Here is a 16357-nt window from a genome sequence, read left to right as displayed (position 1 = left end):
ATGATCCTTTGGATATGGAGGCTGATGGGGTGAAAAGTGAGGACAAGGCGAACCCTGTCACGGTTCTGGGAGGGAGGGGAAGGGTTCAGGCTAGAGGTGCGGGAAATGGGACAGACACAGTTGAGGGCCCTGTCAACAACAGTGGGGGGAATCCTTGGTTGAGGAAAAAAGACAACATATCAGAAGTGCTGTCATGGAAGGTAGCATCATCAGAGCAGATGTGTCGGAGATGGAGAAACTGGGAGAATGGAATGGAGTCCTTACAGGAGGCAGGGTGTGAAGAAGTGTAGTCGAGGTAGCTGTAGGAGTCGGTGGGCTTATAATGGATATTAGTAGACAGCCTATCCCCAGAGAAGGAGATAGAGAAGTCGAGGAAGTGAAGGGAAGTGTCGGAGATGGACCATGTAAAGGTGAGAGAAGGGTGGAAATTGGAAGCAAAGTTGATAAAGTTTTCCAGTTCGGAGCGGGAGCCAGAAAGGCACCGATACAGTCATCAATGTACCGGAAAAAGAGTTTGGGGAGGGGGCCTGAGTAGGACTGGAACAAAGAATGCTCGACATATCCCTCAAAAAGACAGGCATAACTAGGACCCATGCGGGTTCCCATAGCAACACCTTTTACTTGAAGGAAGTGCGTGGAGTTGAAGGAGAAGTTGTTCAATGTGAGAACAAGATCAGCCAGGCAGAGGAGGGTGGTGGTGGATGGGGGCTGGTTGGGCCTCTGTTCTGGAAAGAAGCGGAGAGCCCTCAAACCGTGTGGGATGGAGGTGTAGAGAGATTGGACGTCCATAGTGAAGAGGAGGCGGTTGGGGCCAGGAAACTGGAAATTGTCAAAATGACAGAGGGCATCAGAAGAGTCACGGATGTAGGTGGGAAGAGACTGGTCCAGTGGAGAAAAGATAGAGCTATCTGGGTCCAATGCTCCAAAATTACCGCCCAGAACCCTCCACCTCTCCAGCACTCTTCTGCTTTAAGAAAACCTTCAGTCACACTTTTTGCACTTTATCTAGTCCTTTAGTCCATTCTTGCCAGAATATGCTCCTGTGAAGAGCCTAGATACATTTTCCTACATTAACTGCAGTGTTTAGGTGCATTGTTTTTATTGTGGATTTACCTCATTAACAGCACTTTCCTAATGCACACTCTACCTGGGAAATAGTCCCAGCTGCTGAGAAGCCCAGCACCAAATTTACTGGAAATCTGAAATATAAACAGCAAATGCTGGAAATACTCAGCAGGCCAGGCAGTATCTGTGGAGAAAGAAACAGAGTTAACGTTTCAGGTGGATGGCCTTTCATCAGAATTACGTTGGGCAGCAGCTTACAGGCTGAAAACAGGCAGCTCATCAAATAACCATGGAAACCAGGGTTGACTGATTCGTGTTCTTTTTGGATTGATACCCGGGAGCGCTTTTCAGGGAGAAAACGACATTCCAGGGAGTTCTTTCTTGGAAGCTGCTGCTTGTAGCTATTTACTTAAGTTAGGAGCTTAGATCGGGTCCATACAATATAAATTGAACAATAGCATCAACAACGTCTAATGAAATAGCACATTTAATGTAATAAAACATCCTCAGACACTTCATCGGATCATTAACAGACTAAATTTGACAATACCAGATATTAGGCCAGAGTTCCGTAATCTGCAAATGCTGGAAGGTGGGATTGCAATGGGTGAAACGTATTTCAGCTAGCACAGACACGATGGGCCAAGTTGCCTCTTTCTGTTCCGTAAACGTTCTATGATTCTATGATTATGGCCCAAAGCTTGCTCACTGGGGCAGGTTATGAAGGCATTTTTAAAGGAGGAGAGAGAGGTGGAAAAGTGGGAGGGTTATGGAGGGAGTAACAGACCATAAGGCCCAGATGGCTGAAGGCATGGCCTTCAGTGGTGGAATGATTAAAATCAGGAGCCACATGAGGCCCGGAATCGAGGAGAGCAGAGATCTCAGAGGATCTCAAAGTTGGAGGAATCTACAGAGAAAGGGAGGGTTGTCGGGGCTAGAGGAGATTACAGTGATAGCGAGGGGTGTCGGGCGTCGAAGAGGTAAAAGAAATAAGGTGGGCTAATGGGCTCGAGGAGGTTACAGAGATAGGGAGGGTTGTAGGGCTGCAGGAGGTTAAAGAGATAGGGAGGGTTGTAGGGTTGGAGGAGGTTACAGAAATAGGGAAAGTTGTAAGGCTGGAGGAGGTTACAGGGATGGTGGTTGAGGAATCAGCGGAATCCTGCAGAAAAACTGGGCAGATATTTTATTGCAGCATAAAGGATTAAATGTTTAGCAAACTGGGGATTGAAGGTTCTCTGCTAATGTGCAGGGAGTCAGAGGACATTGGCAGTCCTACAGTACCATCCTTCATGTTTCTGGAGCCTGCATCATTGTCCATAAGTCCCTGGAGTCATGGGGACTGTGTCAGCCATGGCTCAGCTGGAAGCACTTTTGTGTATGAATCAGACGGTTGTGGTTTTAAGTCTCACTCCAGGTCTCAAGCACAAAAATTCAGACCGACACCACAGTACCATACTGAGGGAGTGCTGCACTCTCAGAGGTGCTGGCTTTTGGATGAGATGTGAAACCGAGGCCCTGTCTGCACTCTTAGGTGTACATAAAAGATCCCATGGCACGATTTCGATGAAGAGCAGGGGAGCTCTCACAATGCAACAAAAACAGTTAGTGCTGGAAATACACAGCAGGTCAGGCAGCATCTGTGGAGAGAGAAACAGAGTTAATATTTCAGGTCATGACATTTTATCGGTTCTGAGCAGATGATTGCTGAGTAAGTGTTGCATGACAGCACAGTTGAAAACACATTCCATCACTTTGCTGATGATTGAGAGTAGATTGATGTAGCAGTAATTGGCTGCATTGTATTTGTCCTGCTTTTTGAGCACGGGACTTATCTGTTAAATTTACCACATTGCCGAGTTGATTACAGTTTTGCAGCTGCACTGGAGTAGCTTGGCTAGGAGGATGGCGAGCTCTGGAACACAAGTCCTCAGCACGACAGCCGGGATGTTGTCAGGGCCGTGGCCTTTGCTGTATCCAGTACGCTCAGCCATTTCTTAATATCACATAGAGTGAATCGATTTGGCTGAAGACGGGCATCTGTGATGCTGGGGACTGCAGGAGGAGGCCGAGATGGATCATCCACTTGGTACATCTGGCTGAAGATGGTAACAAATGTTTCAGTTTTGTCTTTTGCACTGATGTGCTGGCCAGCACATCAAACTTACTTGGAGTTTGAGAGAAATAAGCAGTTGGCTTTTGATCAGTGTTTCAGGGCTCTTAAAATGCAGCCCAGCTATGAAAACGTCAGAGAGGTAATTCTCCTCGAGAAATTTAAAAACTCTCTCCCACTCCCCATAAAGACCCACATGGAGGAACAAAAAGTACATAGACCGAGGCCAACCGCAGTTCTGGCTGATGCATTTGCTGTGATATGCAAGTCAGTTCCTCAGGGGAAAGCCTTTCATAGTCACCCCCACAAGAATAAAAGGGGACAAACAAACCCAGGGCTGGCTAAACGTTAGAGAAGAAAGGGGAAAAGGGACCAAGAGGGCAGGTTAAAGGAGGTCCAGGAGGTTTCCCAAATGAAAGACCCTACTGTCCGGTCAGCCAACCCCGAATTGTTGGAATAATAAGGCCCCACATCCTCCTATGTAAATGCAGACACCAGACGCACCCCACCAGGGTTGCTAACAGCATTTGCAGAAACCTGCAGTGGCAAAGAAAGTCCTCAAGAAGGCAGAGAACAGTGAGGGTGATGCCTTCCCTCGTCGAAGTGCCCCAGGGGAGTGCAGTGGAATCTGGACAAATACCTGCATGCAGGAATGTCCCAGAGGACAATGAGATTAGCAAAGAATCCACCACCACAGTCAGGAACCCACAATACCCTAAAGAGGAAGGCACTTGCATGACTCATCAGAGCACTGAAAGGGAGATCAGAGTGAATCCGCCCACTGCCGCCTTCCATGATCAAAGCTCCAAACCCGGGCAAATTAAATCTAACCATCACCCTGCAGACCCCAACAGGAACAAACACACCCTAGAAAATCAAGGAAATGCGCAAACCTCAAACCTTCCCAAAAATCGCCTGTTTATTGGGATTTTCATTCCCAACGTATTGCAGCCTGATAGTGAAGAAACGTTAAATCCCTTGAGCAACACATAACTATCTTAGATCTACCTCAAGGACAAAGGGGCAGTCCAAAGGAGTACTGCTACAAGGAAAGACAGGCTGAAACAATTTTAAGGTTTCTGAATGAATGAGAATGAATGAGAGAAATGCATGTGTGTTTTCCTGTACTTTCTCTTCCTTCTAATTTATAATGAAATGCTCCCACTAATGTCACATTTCATTCGGCGAGAGGTGGAGGTGTGACGAAACCACTCTTGTCAAATGCAAACGCATCAATTTTATCACATGGAACACTATTTGCACTTTTACTGGACATTGAACATACCTTGTTTAAAAAGACCACAGAGCTGGATGGCTGAAAACATGGCTGCACATTTGCATTCTGAGAGACAGTTGAATAGAAAGACAATGGGAGTGCTCCCTGATTCAGTTAGTGAGTGGCTTTTGTCAATCGTGATGATCCAAAAACATTGAGAGCCATTGTCTGTGTAAGACCCAGCACTCCACTCCATCCCCTCCCCCACTCAGTGTGTCTCGTAAGCTTTGAAGAATCAACAACCCTCACAGACAATGCAGTTTCAAACAAACAGCTGGTAACATGACTGGCCTGCCAGCTAACCTGGGAAATGACTGAATTGTGCCTCACAAAAAGTTTTGGGGCAGACTGCAACTGAATTTCAAGAAGAAAGCACCCCTCTCTCTCTCTCCCTCTCTCCAGCAAAGTTCCAGGGACCCACGGAAGCAGCTTAAGAGGACTTCTTCAGTCTTTTGGTGCCAGGGAAATAAGCTTGAAAGTGTGCACTGGGCCCCAGCAAGAACTGCAGGACTTAACTCCAATCATGGTCTTTACATCCAAACCAAAGACAGTAACTATATTCTATTTACTACTCCACACCCACCCCCCACTTAATTCTTTCTCCTCCTCTGTATACATTTTTGTGTGTGTATTGCGTATGCTTACTAGTGTGATTGTGTCGCATAATTTTATTAACTTTAACTGAGTTAGAGTGTTAAGGTTAATAAACTTACACCTTTCTTGTTTAAACCTGAGAAACCCTGTCTGATTGGTTCATTTACAGTTACAATTGCAGAGCAGTGAACAAGGACTCACTGAGGTGAAGCTAAAGTAGCATCTTTGAAAATTTAAACCCTGTTCTGGCCAAACCAAGAAAGGGCCAAGAGCGGAGTCTGAGACCCTTTCCTCACCCGGTCGTAACAAATGTTATCAATTACAAGTAGGAATGAAGAGTCATTCTTCTCAGCTGAGAATTTGACTGAGATTCCAGGGTCCAACACTGCTCCTCTTTAGCGATAGCAGATTGTTCTTCTAGGCACCTGGTTTGTTTGCTGCTGGTACCAGTGAATAGTTTTAGTGGCTTGTGTCACACATTGTATTTTGACCATTGTCGTCTTAGGCTTGATATCAGAAACTGCATCAATGCCTCGGCTAAATATTCACCTGCAAAGAAAACACAGAAAAGTCATATAGTTTTGAAGGATAGGCAGAAATCAGAGTCGATAGAGTAAAATTGTTCCCATTGGCGGAAGTGTCGACCAGCAGCAAACACCAATTTAAGGCGAGTGGCAAAAGAACCCAACATGTCATGAGGAAAAGCATTTTTCACGCAGTGTGTGGTTCGGATCTGGAATACAGTGCCTGAGAGTGTGCTGGAGGCAGATTCAATCGCGGCTTTCAAAAGAGAATTGGATAAACACCTGAAGGGGAAAAAATGCAGGGCAACAGGGAAAGGGTGAGGGAGGACTAGGTGAGTTGCTCTTGCATAGAGTCAGCACGTACACGACAGGTTGAATGGCCTCCTTCTGTGCTGCAACCATTCCATGATTGTAACTGATTCCTGGCACACTTACTGGAGGAAAGAATCAGCACAATAACCAACCAGTGGAACAACCATGCTACAGCAATGAAGATTAGGTTGCACTTGCTCTGTTCAACCAGATTCTTAAACAGGAAATGACTCGCAACTCGGATGCAGTCGGACTGAAGCGGTTCCACTTCCTGGTGGTACCGTGATCTGTTCAGGATCTGGATCATTGCTTCGCCGCTGTTTACTCAATGGTTAAGCGTTTTTCCATTGTTATACAGGAGTTGAGAGCCGCAGTGGGTCAAACCTATTGTAAACTACAGACGGTGCATCTTTTATACAAAATTGAAGTAATTAAATTGCTGCCTCACTCTTGTTTTTCACTCCCATTAATGCAGGTTTGTAATCATTATAGTCTCCAACAATTCGCTTTTAATCGTTTCGCTCTCTCATATGACTGGAGTTCTTATTGTCCTGTCTTGCTGACTGTATTTATTTGTCATTTCCCCCGTTTCACACTTTCGCTTTTTTTCTCACTTTCCGTCCTTCATATTTTCTTCAACCCCGCTCTCCAACACGACATAGAAACCTGGCGATTATTTTCAGTTTCTAAAAATTTGGTCATTGACAGTTTAGAAATTTCGTGGGTCCAAGACGCACATCAGAGACTTGAACATTTAATCTAAGCTGACGCTCACTGTGCAGTAATGAGGGAGTGCTGCACTGTGGGAGGTGCCGTCTTTTCGATGAGACCTTAAACTGAGGCCCTGTCTGCCCTGTCATGTGGATGTAAAAGATCCCATGGCACTATTTGAAGAAGACCAGGGGAGTTCTCTCCGGTATCCTGGCCAATATTTATCCCTCAACCAACGTCACTAAAATAGATTATTCATCCATTGCTGTTTGCAGGAGCTTGCTGTGAGCAAATTGACAGCCACTTTTTCTAATTACAACAGATCTCAACTTGAAAAAGTACTTCGTTGGCTGTAAAGCACTTTGGGACGTCCTGAGATGAAAAGGTGCGAAATAAATGTAAATTCTTTATCGGCAGGAGGGTGGGCCTCTGACAGTTGTGCTCCACAATCCACACAACAAATGGGAGTCTCTGGCTGTCATCTTTGGTAATGGTAGCCCATGTACCTAAGTGGACCCATAGGTCAAGATCAGGTGTTAGCCTGGGTCTCCATTTACTTTCACCTCATGATCTGTGTGGTGAGAAAGCAAGTTAATGGGGTTTCCTGCCTTTTTTAATGTGAATCCATTCCTGTAAATGAGCTGACCATGACATGTTGGAGTTTAGGGACTGATGATTCCATGTACAGGTGACAGAATCATTGAGTGTTACAGCATTGAAGGGGCCATTCGGCCCATCATGCCTGTGCTGGCTCTTTTGAAAAAACGATCCAATTAATCCGACTGCCTTGCTCTTTCCACATAACCCTGCAAACTTTTCCTTTTCAAACGTTTATCCCATTTCCTTTTGAAAGTTACTATGGGATCACCACCACTAAGGTAGTGTGTCCAATCTCGACATCTCAATCCAACTAAAACAAAATCTCATCACCCCTCTGCTTCTTATCCAATTCAATCCGTGTACACTGGTTAGTGACTCTCCTGGCAGTGGAAATAATTTCTCCTTATTTATTTTATCAAGACCTTTCAGTCCTGATGGACTTCATCCGAGGGTGTTAAAAGAATTGGCTACTGAGATAGTTGATGTGTTAGTTTTAATTTTCCAAAATTCACTAGATTTGTGGAAGGTTCCGTTAGATTGGAAAATAGCCAATGTAACTCCTTTATTCAAAAAGGGAGGGAGATAGCAAGCAGGAAACTACAGGCTTGTTAACACCTGTCTTAGGGGAAATGTTAGAAGCTATTGTGAAAGACGTTATAGCTGGGCATTTAGATAAATTCAAGGTAATCAGGCAGTGTCAACATGGTTTTGTGAAAGGGAAGTCATGTTTCACCAATTTATTGGAGTTATTTGAGGGAGTTTCATGTGCTGTGGATACAGGGGAACCGGTGGATGTACTGTACTTAGATTTCCAGAATGCAGTTGATAAGGTGCCACATCAAAGGTTATTGCGGAAAATAAAAACTCATGGTGCAGTGGATAACATATTGGCATGGATAGAAGATTAGCTAGCTCATGGTAAGCAGAGGGTAGGCATAAATGGATCATTTTTTAGTTGGCAAGATGTAACGAGTGCTGTGCCACAGGGATCTGTGCTGGGGGCGCAATTTTTTACAATTTATGTAAATGACTTAGATGAAGGAACCAAAGGTATGGTTGCTATATTTGCTGATGACACAAAGATAGGTAGGGATGTATGTTGTGAAGAAGATATAAGAGGGCTACAAAGGGATATAGATAAGTTAAGTGAGTGGGCAAAGACCTGGCAAATGGAGTATAATGTGGGAAAATGCGAAATTGTCCACTTTGGCAGGAAGAATAGAAAAGAAGCCAATTATCTAAATGGTGAGAGATTGCAGAACTCTGTGATGCAGAGGGATCTGGGTGTCCAAGTCCATGAATTGCAAAAGGTCAGTACTAATGTACAGCACGTAATTAGGAAAACTAATAGCATATTGTTACTTATCGCAAAGGGAATTGAATACAAGAGCCGAGAGGTTATGCTTCAGCTATACAGAGCATTGCTGAGACCATATCTGGAGTATTGTGTACAGTACTGGTCTCCTTATTTAAGGAACAATGTACATGCGTTGGAGGCAGCAGAGAGAAGGTTTATTAGACTAATACCTGGAATGGTCGGGCTGTCTTACGAGGAAAGATTGGATGGGATAGGCTTGTATCTTTTGGAATTTAGAAGAGTAACAGGCGACTTGATTGAAACACATAAGATCCTGAGGGGTCTTGATATGTTGAATGTGGAAAGGATGATGCCCCTTGTGGCAGAATTTAGAAACAGGGGTCACTGTTTAAAAATAAGGGGTCAGCCATTTAAGAAGAGATAAGGAGAAGTTCTTTCTCTCAGAGGGTTGTGAGTGTTTGGAATTCTCTTCCTCAAAAGGAGGTGGAAACAGAGTCTTTGGATATTTTTAAGGTAGAGGGAGATAGATTCTTGATCAGCAAGTGGATGGAAGGTTATCGGGGGTAGGTGGAAATGTGGAGTAATCAGTTCAGCCATGAAGTTATTGAATGAGGGAGGAGGCTCGAAGGGCTGAGTGTCTACTCCTGCTCCGAATGTGGATGTTCGTGTGTTCATAATTTTGAACAACTCTATTAAATATCCTCTTAACCTTTTCTGCTCAAGAGAAAACAGCTATTCTAATCTCTCTACCGAACTGAGATTCCTCATCCATGGTACTACTCCAGTGTATCCTACTCCAGTGGTATCCTTCCTATAGAGCTGTGCCCAGAATTGGACACAATAGACATGGTCAGTGTTTTATAAAGGTTTCATACAACTTCCCTGCTTTTTATTCTATGCCTCTGTTAAAAAAGCCCAGAATCCCCTCTCCTACTTCATGTGAAGTTTGTCCGCGATGCCGGCTTTACTGCTCCAATGGGACCAGAGCTGGCTGAGTCTTCCAGTGTAAACAACACCTCCTCTCCGCGCAGGCCTGCTCCATCCCGCGGGATGACACTGATCCGGTCGCCATTGAGCGAATATCCCACAGCCTGGAAATCGGTCTCTGAAAGACCAACTCTTCACTCGTATCGCATCACTTGGCAATTCTTGGGTTTGGGCAGAAAAGGTTGAGACAAATCCAGCTGTGGTGTCGCTGCTGCTTAGCCGGGTTAGGCGAGGAGTGTGTGGGTTTCTCTGATAGTTAAAGCTCGAGTGCTTCAGGGTTTTTGTACAGAGTTTGTCTTTCTGTTTCACACTGTGTACACCCAATACACGCAGTAATAAGTGGCCGCGTCCTCTGTCTTTATTTTGTCGATTGTGAGGTAGAATTCATTGTCTTTACTCTTCCCAGCTTTCAACAATTCACCAAATCCTGGATCCCGCGATATACTTCCCCCATAATAGAGTATTCTGGTGGGTGCCTGGCCGGGTTTGCTTTGGTACCAGTGAAGGGGGTTACTGCTGCTGACCGAGCCACCTTGTATTTCGCATTGGAATCTACCGGTTTTACCAGCAGCTTTGCTAACGGATGGGATAATCTGTTTCAAGGTTTGAGCGAAACATCCGCCTGAGAAACGAATAGACACGGTTACAAATAAACAGCGTGACAGAGCAGACTGAATAACAGCATTTGAATAATAGCATCAGAAACACATACAGGGAAAAACGGTCACCACAATGAACCAGTAATACAGTGACATGTTCACTCTGCTGGATCAGGGACTGTTCACTCAACCAGCTGGTTACAAACTAAAAGGAAATGATTCACTTCCCACAACCCAATCAGTGAGATTTTGTTAAACCCGCCCCGTCTTCTCGTTCACTTCTTTCCAGATGCCCGGATCGATTATTTGCAATAAAAACGGAAAATGATGGAAATACTCAGCAGGTCCGGCAGCATCTGTGGAGAGAGAAACAGAGTTAACGATTCAGGTCGATGACATTTCGTCAGAACTGGCAAAAGTTAGAAATGCGACAGGTTTTGAGCATAAATAGATTCAGAGAAAGGGGCGGGGTGGTTGGGTGAAAGAAAAAAAGGGAATGTCTGTGATCGAGTGGGAGGCAGGAGAGATTAAATGAGAAAAGGGATGATGGTGTGAGGCAAAAGGAGGTGGTAATGGACTGAGAAAAGAAAAAAGTGAAAAAAAAACTGAATAGTAGATAATTGAAAAATCGATCATTTGTAATATTCTGTTGGGCTCCGTTTTATCAGGGGGATTGAAGACCTGTACATGTGTCAGACACACAGGGGCTTACTTCTTCTTGTAGTCCAGTTTTTATTCCAGTCGGGAATGTGAAGGGACGAGATTAACCAAGGTGTTAGATGGAAGGGCAAGGCTGGCAGGTTTAGCGAACCTGGTTGACGAGGGATATTGAGGGTCTGGTCAGGACAAAGAAGGAGGCATTGGTCAGGTATAGGTAGCTCGGATCAAGCGAGTCTTTCCAGGACTTTAGGACTACACTTAAGAAGGAAATTAGGGGGGTGAAGAGGGGCCATGAGATTTCCCTGGCAGATAAGATAAAGGAGAATCCTAAAAGATTCTCTCAGTATGTTAAGAGTAAATGGGTAGCGAGGGAGAGAGTAGGTCCCTTTAAGGAGCAGTGTGGCAATCTATGTGTGGAGCCACGGGAAATGGGCGAGGCCTGAAATGAATATTTCTCGTACGTATTTTCCATGGAGAAAGTCATGGAAGCTAGTGAGTTCAAGGGAGGGAAGACCGATATCCTGCAGCATTTCAACATTACAAAGGAGGAGATTTTGGAGGTTTTGAAGCGCATTAAGGTGGATAAATCCCCAGGGCCTGACCAGGTGTATCCTAGGATGCTATGGGAAGCAAGGGAGGAGATTGCTGGGGCCCTGGCAGAGATTTTTGTAACATCATTAGCCACAGGTGAGGTACCGGAAGACTGGAGGATAGCTAATGTTGTGCCTTTATTTAAGAAGGGCAGCAGGGATAAGCCAGGGAACTACAGGCCGGTGAGCCTTCCATCAGTGGTGGGAAAGTTATTGGAAGGGATTCTGAGAGACAGGATTTATATGCATCTGGAAAGGCATGGTCTGATTAGGGATAGTCAGCATGGCTTTGTGCATGGGAAATCATGTCTCACGAATTTGATGGAGTTTTTCGAGGAGGTGTCCAAGAGGATTGACGAGGGCAGGGCGATGGATGTTGTGTCCATGGACTTCAGCAAGGCCTTTGACAAGTCCCCGCATGATATGCTGGTCCAGAAAGTTCGAACAGATGGGATCCAGGGTGAGCTAGCCAATTGCATTCAAAATTGGCTTGGTGATAGGAGGCAGAGGGTGGTAGTGGAGGGTTGTTTTTCAGATTGGTCGGTGACCAGTGGTGTGCCACAGGGATCGGTACTGGACCCTCTGTTGTTTGTCATATATATTAATGACTTGGATGTGAATGTAAAGGGCATGATTAGTAAGTTGGCAGATGACACCAAGTGGACAGTGAAGAAGGTTGTCTAAGGTTACAACAGGATATAGATCAACAGGGAAAGTGGGCAAGGGAGTGGCAAATGGAATTTAACGCAGACAAGTGTGAAATGGTGCATTTTGGGAAGTTAAACCAGGGCAGGACATATACAGTGAATGGCAGGGCCCTGGGGAGAGTTCTTGAGCAGAGAGACCTTGGGGTGCAAGTACATAGTTCCCTGAAAGTGGCAACACAGATAGACAGGGTGGTGAAGAAGGCATATGGCATGCTTGCCTTTCTCGGCTGAGGCATTGAGTACAAGAGTTGGGACGTCATGTTACAGCTGTAACATTGGTTAGGCCACATTTGGAGTACTGTGTGCAGTTCTGGTCACCGCACTACAAGAAAGATGTGATTAAGCTCGAGAAGGTGCAGAAAAAATTCACAAGTATGTTGCCTGGTTTGGAGGGCTTGAGTTATAAAGAGAGATTGGATAGGCTGGGTCTGTTTTCCATGGAGCGAAGGAGGCTGAGAGGGGACATGATCGAGCTATATAAAATTATGAGAAGCATAGATAGGGTAGATAGCCAGAGTCTGTTTCCCATGGTAGGGGTGACTAAAACTAGAGGGCATACATTTAAGATGAGAGGGAGGAGCTTTAAAGGGGATCAAAGGGGTAAATTTTTCACACAAACAATAGTGGGTATCTGGAATGTGCTGCCTGAGGAGGTGGTGGAGGCAGAAACAGTAGCGTCATTTAATAGGCATCTGGACAGGTACTTGAATGAGCAAGGCATAGAGGGATATGGAATTAATGCAGGCAGGTGGGATTAGTATAGATAGGCATTATGGCCGGCATGGACGCAGTGGGCCTAAGGGCCTGTTTCTATGCTGTACGACTCTATGACCCTATCATTTCTTGTGGATCACAGAAACAGGGAGAGGTCATTCAGCCCTTTAAGCCTGTTCACTGTACAGTCTGATCATGGCTGGTCCGTCCCTCAGCTCCATTTTTCTGCCTTTGCTCCATATCCTTTCATACTCCTAAACAAAAATCTATCCATCTTGAAAGTTTAAATTACGTTAAAGACATATATAAATGTAAGTTGTCGTTGGTTGAGTGGTAGCTGTCGGGGGAGCGAGCTGAAACGCCCGAGTTTTTGATAAGGGTTTCTGTCTCTGTTCAGCACTGTGCTGTCCCAATAGGCACAGTAATAAGTGGCAGAGTCTTCCTCCGCGATGTTATTGATTATTAAAGTGCACACATTGTTATTGTTGTCTGCTTTGAACCTGGAGCTGAATTCCGGATCCCGAGTGAGGCTCTTGTCATAATAGAGGATTCTGGCGAGCGCCTGACCGGGTCTCTGCTGGTACCAATGGATCACGGTGCTCCCTCCGCTTACCGTACACTGAAATCTGACACTTTTACCGGGGCTTCTTGTTATTGATATTGCAGTCTGTGTTACAGACAGGGCAAAACACCCACCTAGAAAAAATGCGCAAAATTATCTGATTTGAAAATGATGAACACTTGATAAAGAATGCTGGACAGACATAACATATAAATAAATAAATATAAGCACACACTGGGTAAAAATAGCGTCACTATCACCCAGAACATCGTGCAGTGACCCATCCGCTCGGTACTCGGTTGCTCTCACGGTTATAAATGTTGAAGACCGGGTCCATTCTGCCCCGCCCCCTCCTCCTATAATCAGTCCAATGGCGCGAATTTCCTATCGGCAGAAAACCCGCCCAGTTTACAGTCACTCTACAGAATAAAATGTGAGACCTGTCACTCTCTGTGTGATAACTCACCTCGTTCTGTTGTTTTTTATTTGTTTCCATTGATTCTACAGTCGCGTAAATTGTTAATTCAAAATTCAATTTGGATTGCGAACTTTTAAATGGGAAATGAATGGCTCTGAGTTCATCTGTTTGAACCAGCTGGGAGGTGTGTGCAGTCAGATTGGAGGGGGAGAGACAGTGGGAAGAGGTAAACCTATTTCCCAGGACTGGATCAAACTTAACAGTGAATTCGTTTCACTCTCCGAATATAGTTACACTCGACAAAGACATAGACACTCCGAACCCGCATTTATATGAATTATAATACCTTTTGTGATCCTGATGCTCTGGGCATGAAACGCTTCAGCAAGAGAGCAGATCGATTACTCTGAGCTGTGGTGAACATCCCCAGCAAGATAGAAATTTCTGGATTTCAGGATGCCCGGGTCATGCCCACATTTCTGCCCTGGGCCTGCTGCAGTGTTCAACTGAAGCTCAACGCAAACTCAAACAACATCACCTCATCTTCTGATTAGGCACTCGACAGTCTTCTGGACTCAATATTGAGTTCAATCATTTTCAGACCACGAGCCCTATTATTTATAGATTTCTTTCTTTCAATTTTATTTTTTAAATGCCCACGTTCTAATCTTAAACTTGTTTTTCATACTTTTCCTTTTGAACAGAGCTGATCAATATTCTGCCATTAACACTATCTCTGGACTAATGTTTTGTCTTTTACTACAACTGTTGGCACTCCCTTTCTCTTTTGTTCTGTGACATCTCTGTCATTAATCTTTCCTGTCCTCTCCTCTATCACACACCGTTCCTTTTGTTCTTCTTCCACCCCCACCCCTTTCACTTGCTCAAAGCCAATTACATTTCTAAGTCAGTTATGATGAAAAATCAAAGACCTGAAACGTTAAATCTGTTGAGCTCTCCACAGATGTTGCCAGACCAGCTGCATATTTCCAGCACTTTCAGTTTTTTATTTCAGATTTCCAGCATCCACAGTATTTTGCTTTAATTTTAGTCTTTAATTCACTTCCACTTCTCTTCTAAGAATGCCTACGTTGAAGAAATTCTGCTCTTATTTCTGATAGGATTTCCATTTGTCCTTTACCTTATTTACCTTCATCGCTCCCCATTTCCCTCCTGGTGTTTGAGAAGCTGTGTCGCAAAATTTGTTTTCCAAGCCACATCTCCTTCCTCATTGACTGTCTCCGGCTCTGAATTATTCCACGTGGATTCCAACTGAAGTTCCAACTTTCATGTTTTGAATCCACCCAGGATTACAGGTATCTCCGAGATATACAACATTCCTGGGGTCTGCTGTTCTCGCTGCATCCTGAGATCCACGCTCAGTGCCATGCACCAGGGGAGGTAAGACCAACTCACCCTATCTCAAAGCTGTCCTGTTCTGCAGTTTCATTTCATCATTCATCTTATCCGACACATTAACAAAAATCTTTTTCTCTTCCTTTCAAGTGTTAAGGAATGCAAGCACCAGCAGCTCATGGGACCCAATGGCCCTCCCAAACTTTCTTCCCCTTCACTTCCCTTTGACCTCATCCATTCTCCAAATCCCACACCACGCTATCTATTCACAATACTTTCTGATCTTCCCCTCGCTGATACTGAATGATCTCAACTTAGCAAAGGACACCCCCATCTCAATAAATTCTTTGCTCGGCATGACGTTGACCACTTCTTCTGTCGCCTTCGCCTCTGGCACACTTTTTTGGCCAGAAGTCCTCCCTGTACCAGACTTATTAACCTGCCTCCAGTATTGTACCTCCATCTGGACCCCTTCTTCTCCCTTCTTGCCCACTCTTGAACTTTTCATTGAGAACTGTTGGCGTGACATCAACCGTCTTAATTTCTCTGCTCCCCTCACTCATTGTAACCGGTCTCCCACTGAGCATGCTGCACTCTGTTCTCTCAGGTCTCACCCTGACATTGTGATCAATGCTGCTGACAGGGTAGTGCTGTTTTTGTCCGGGATACTGACCTCTACCTTGCAGAGGCTGAGCACCAACTCTCAGAAACTTCTTCCGACCTTCCCTGGACCATGATCCCAGCACCCAACATCAAGCCACTGTCTCCAAGGCTGTCACTGACCTCATCCCTTCTGGAGATCTTCCCTCTACAGCTTCCAACCTCATAGTCCCACAGCCTCGAACAGCCCGCTCCTACCTCCTTCCCAAAATCCACAAGCAGGACTGTCCTGGTAGACCCATTGTTTCAGCTTGTTCTGACCGCACTGAGCTTATTTCTTCCCATCTTGACTCTATTTTTTCTCCCCTAGTCCAGTCTCTTCCCACCTACATCTGTGACTTTTCTGACGCTCTTCGTCGTTTCTACAATATCCAGTTTCCTGGCCCTAACCGATTCCTGTTCTCTATGGATGTCCAATCTCACGGTATCTCCATCCCCCACCAGGATATTCTAAGAGATCTCGGTATCTTCTTTGAATAGAGGCCCCAACAGTCCCCATCCCCACCACTTTTCTTTGCCTGACTGAACTTGTTCTCACATTGCACAACTTCTCCTTCAACTCCACTCACTTCCTCCAAATTAAAGGTGTTGCTA

The 16357-nt window shown here is 45.0% G+C and overlaps 1 gene segment (V, D, J or C); it reads right to left on the bottom strand.

Moving 5' to 3' along the window:
* Window positions 1-9802: 9802 nt before the first annotated feature.
* LOC137370318 (immunoglobulin lambda variable 3-22-like) lies at window positions 9803-10252 on the bottom strand. The segment is given in 2 exon segments: window positions 9803-10119; window positions 10210-10252. Coding segments are annotated over 2 exon segments (360 nt in total).
* Window positions 10253-16357: the final 6105 nt, after the last annotated feature.

This window comes from Heterodontus francisci, chromosome 5 (genome assembly GCF_036365525.1).
Source record: "Heterodontus francisci isolate sHetFra1 chromosome 5, sHetFra1.hap1, whole genome shotgun sequence".
Lineage (NCBI taxonomy): Eukaryota > Metazoa > Chordata > Chondrichthyes > Heterodontiformes > Heterodontidae > Heterodontus > Heterodontus francisci.
The sequence above is the reverse complement of the archived record's forward strand: the minus strand, read 5'-3'. Positions and strand labels throughout refer to the sequence as shown.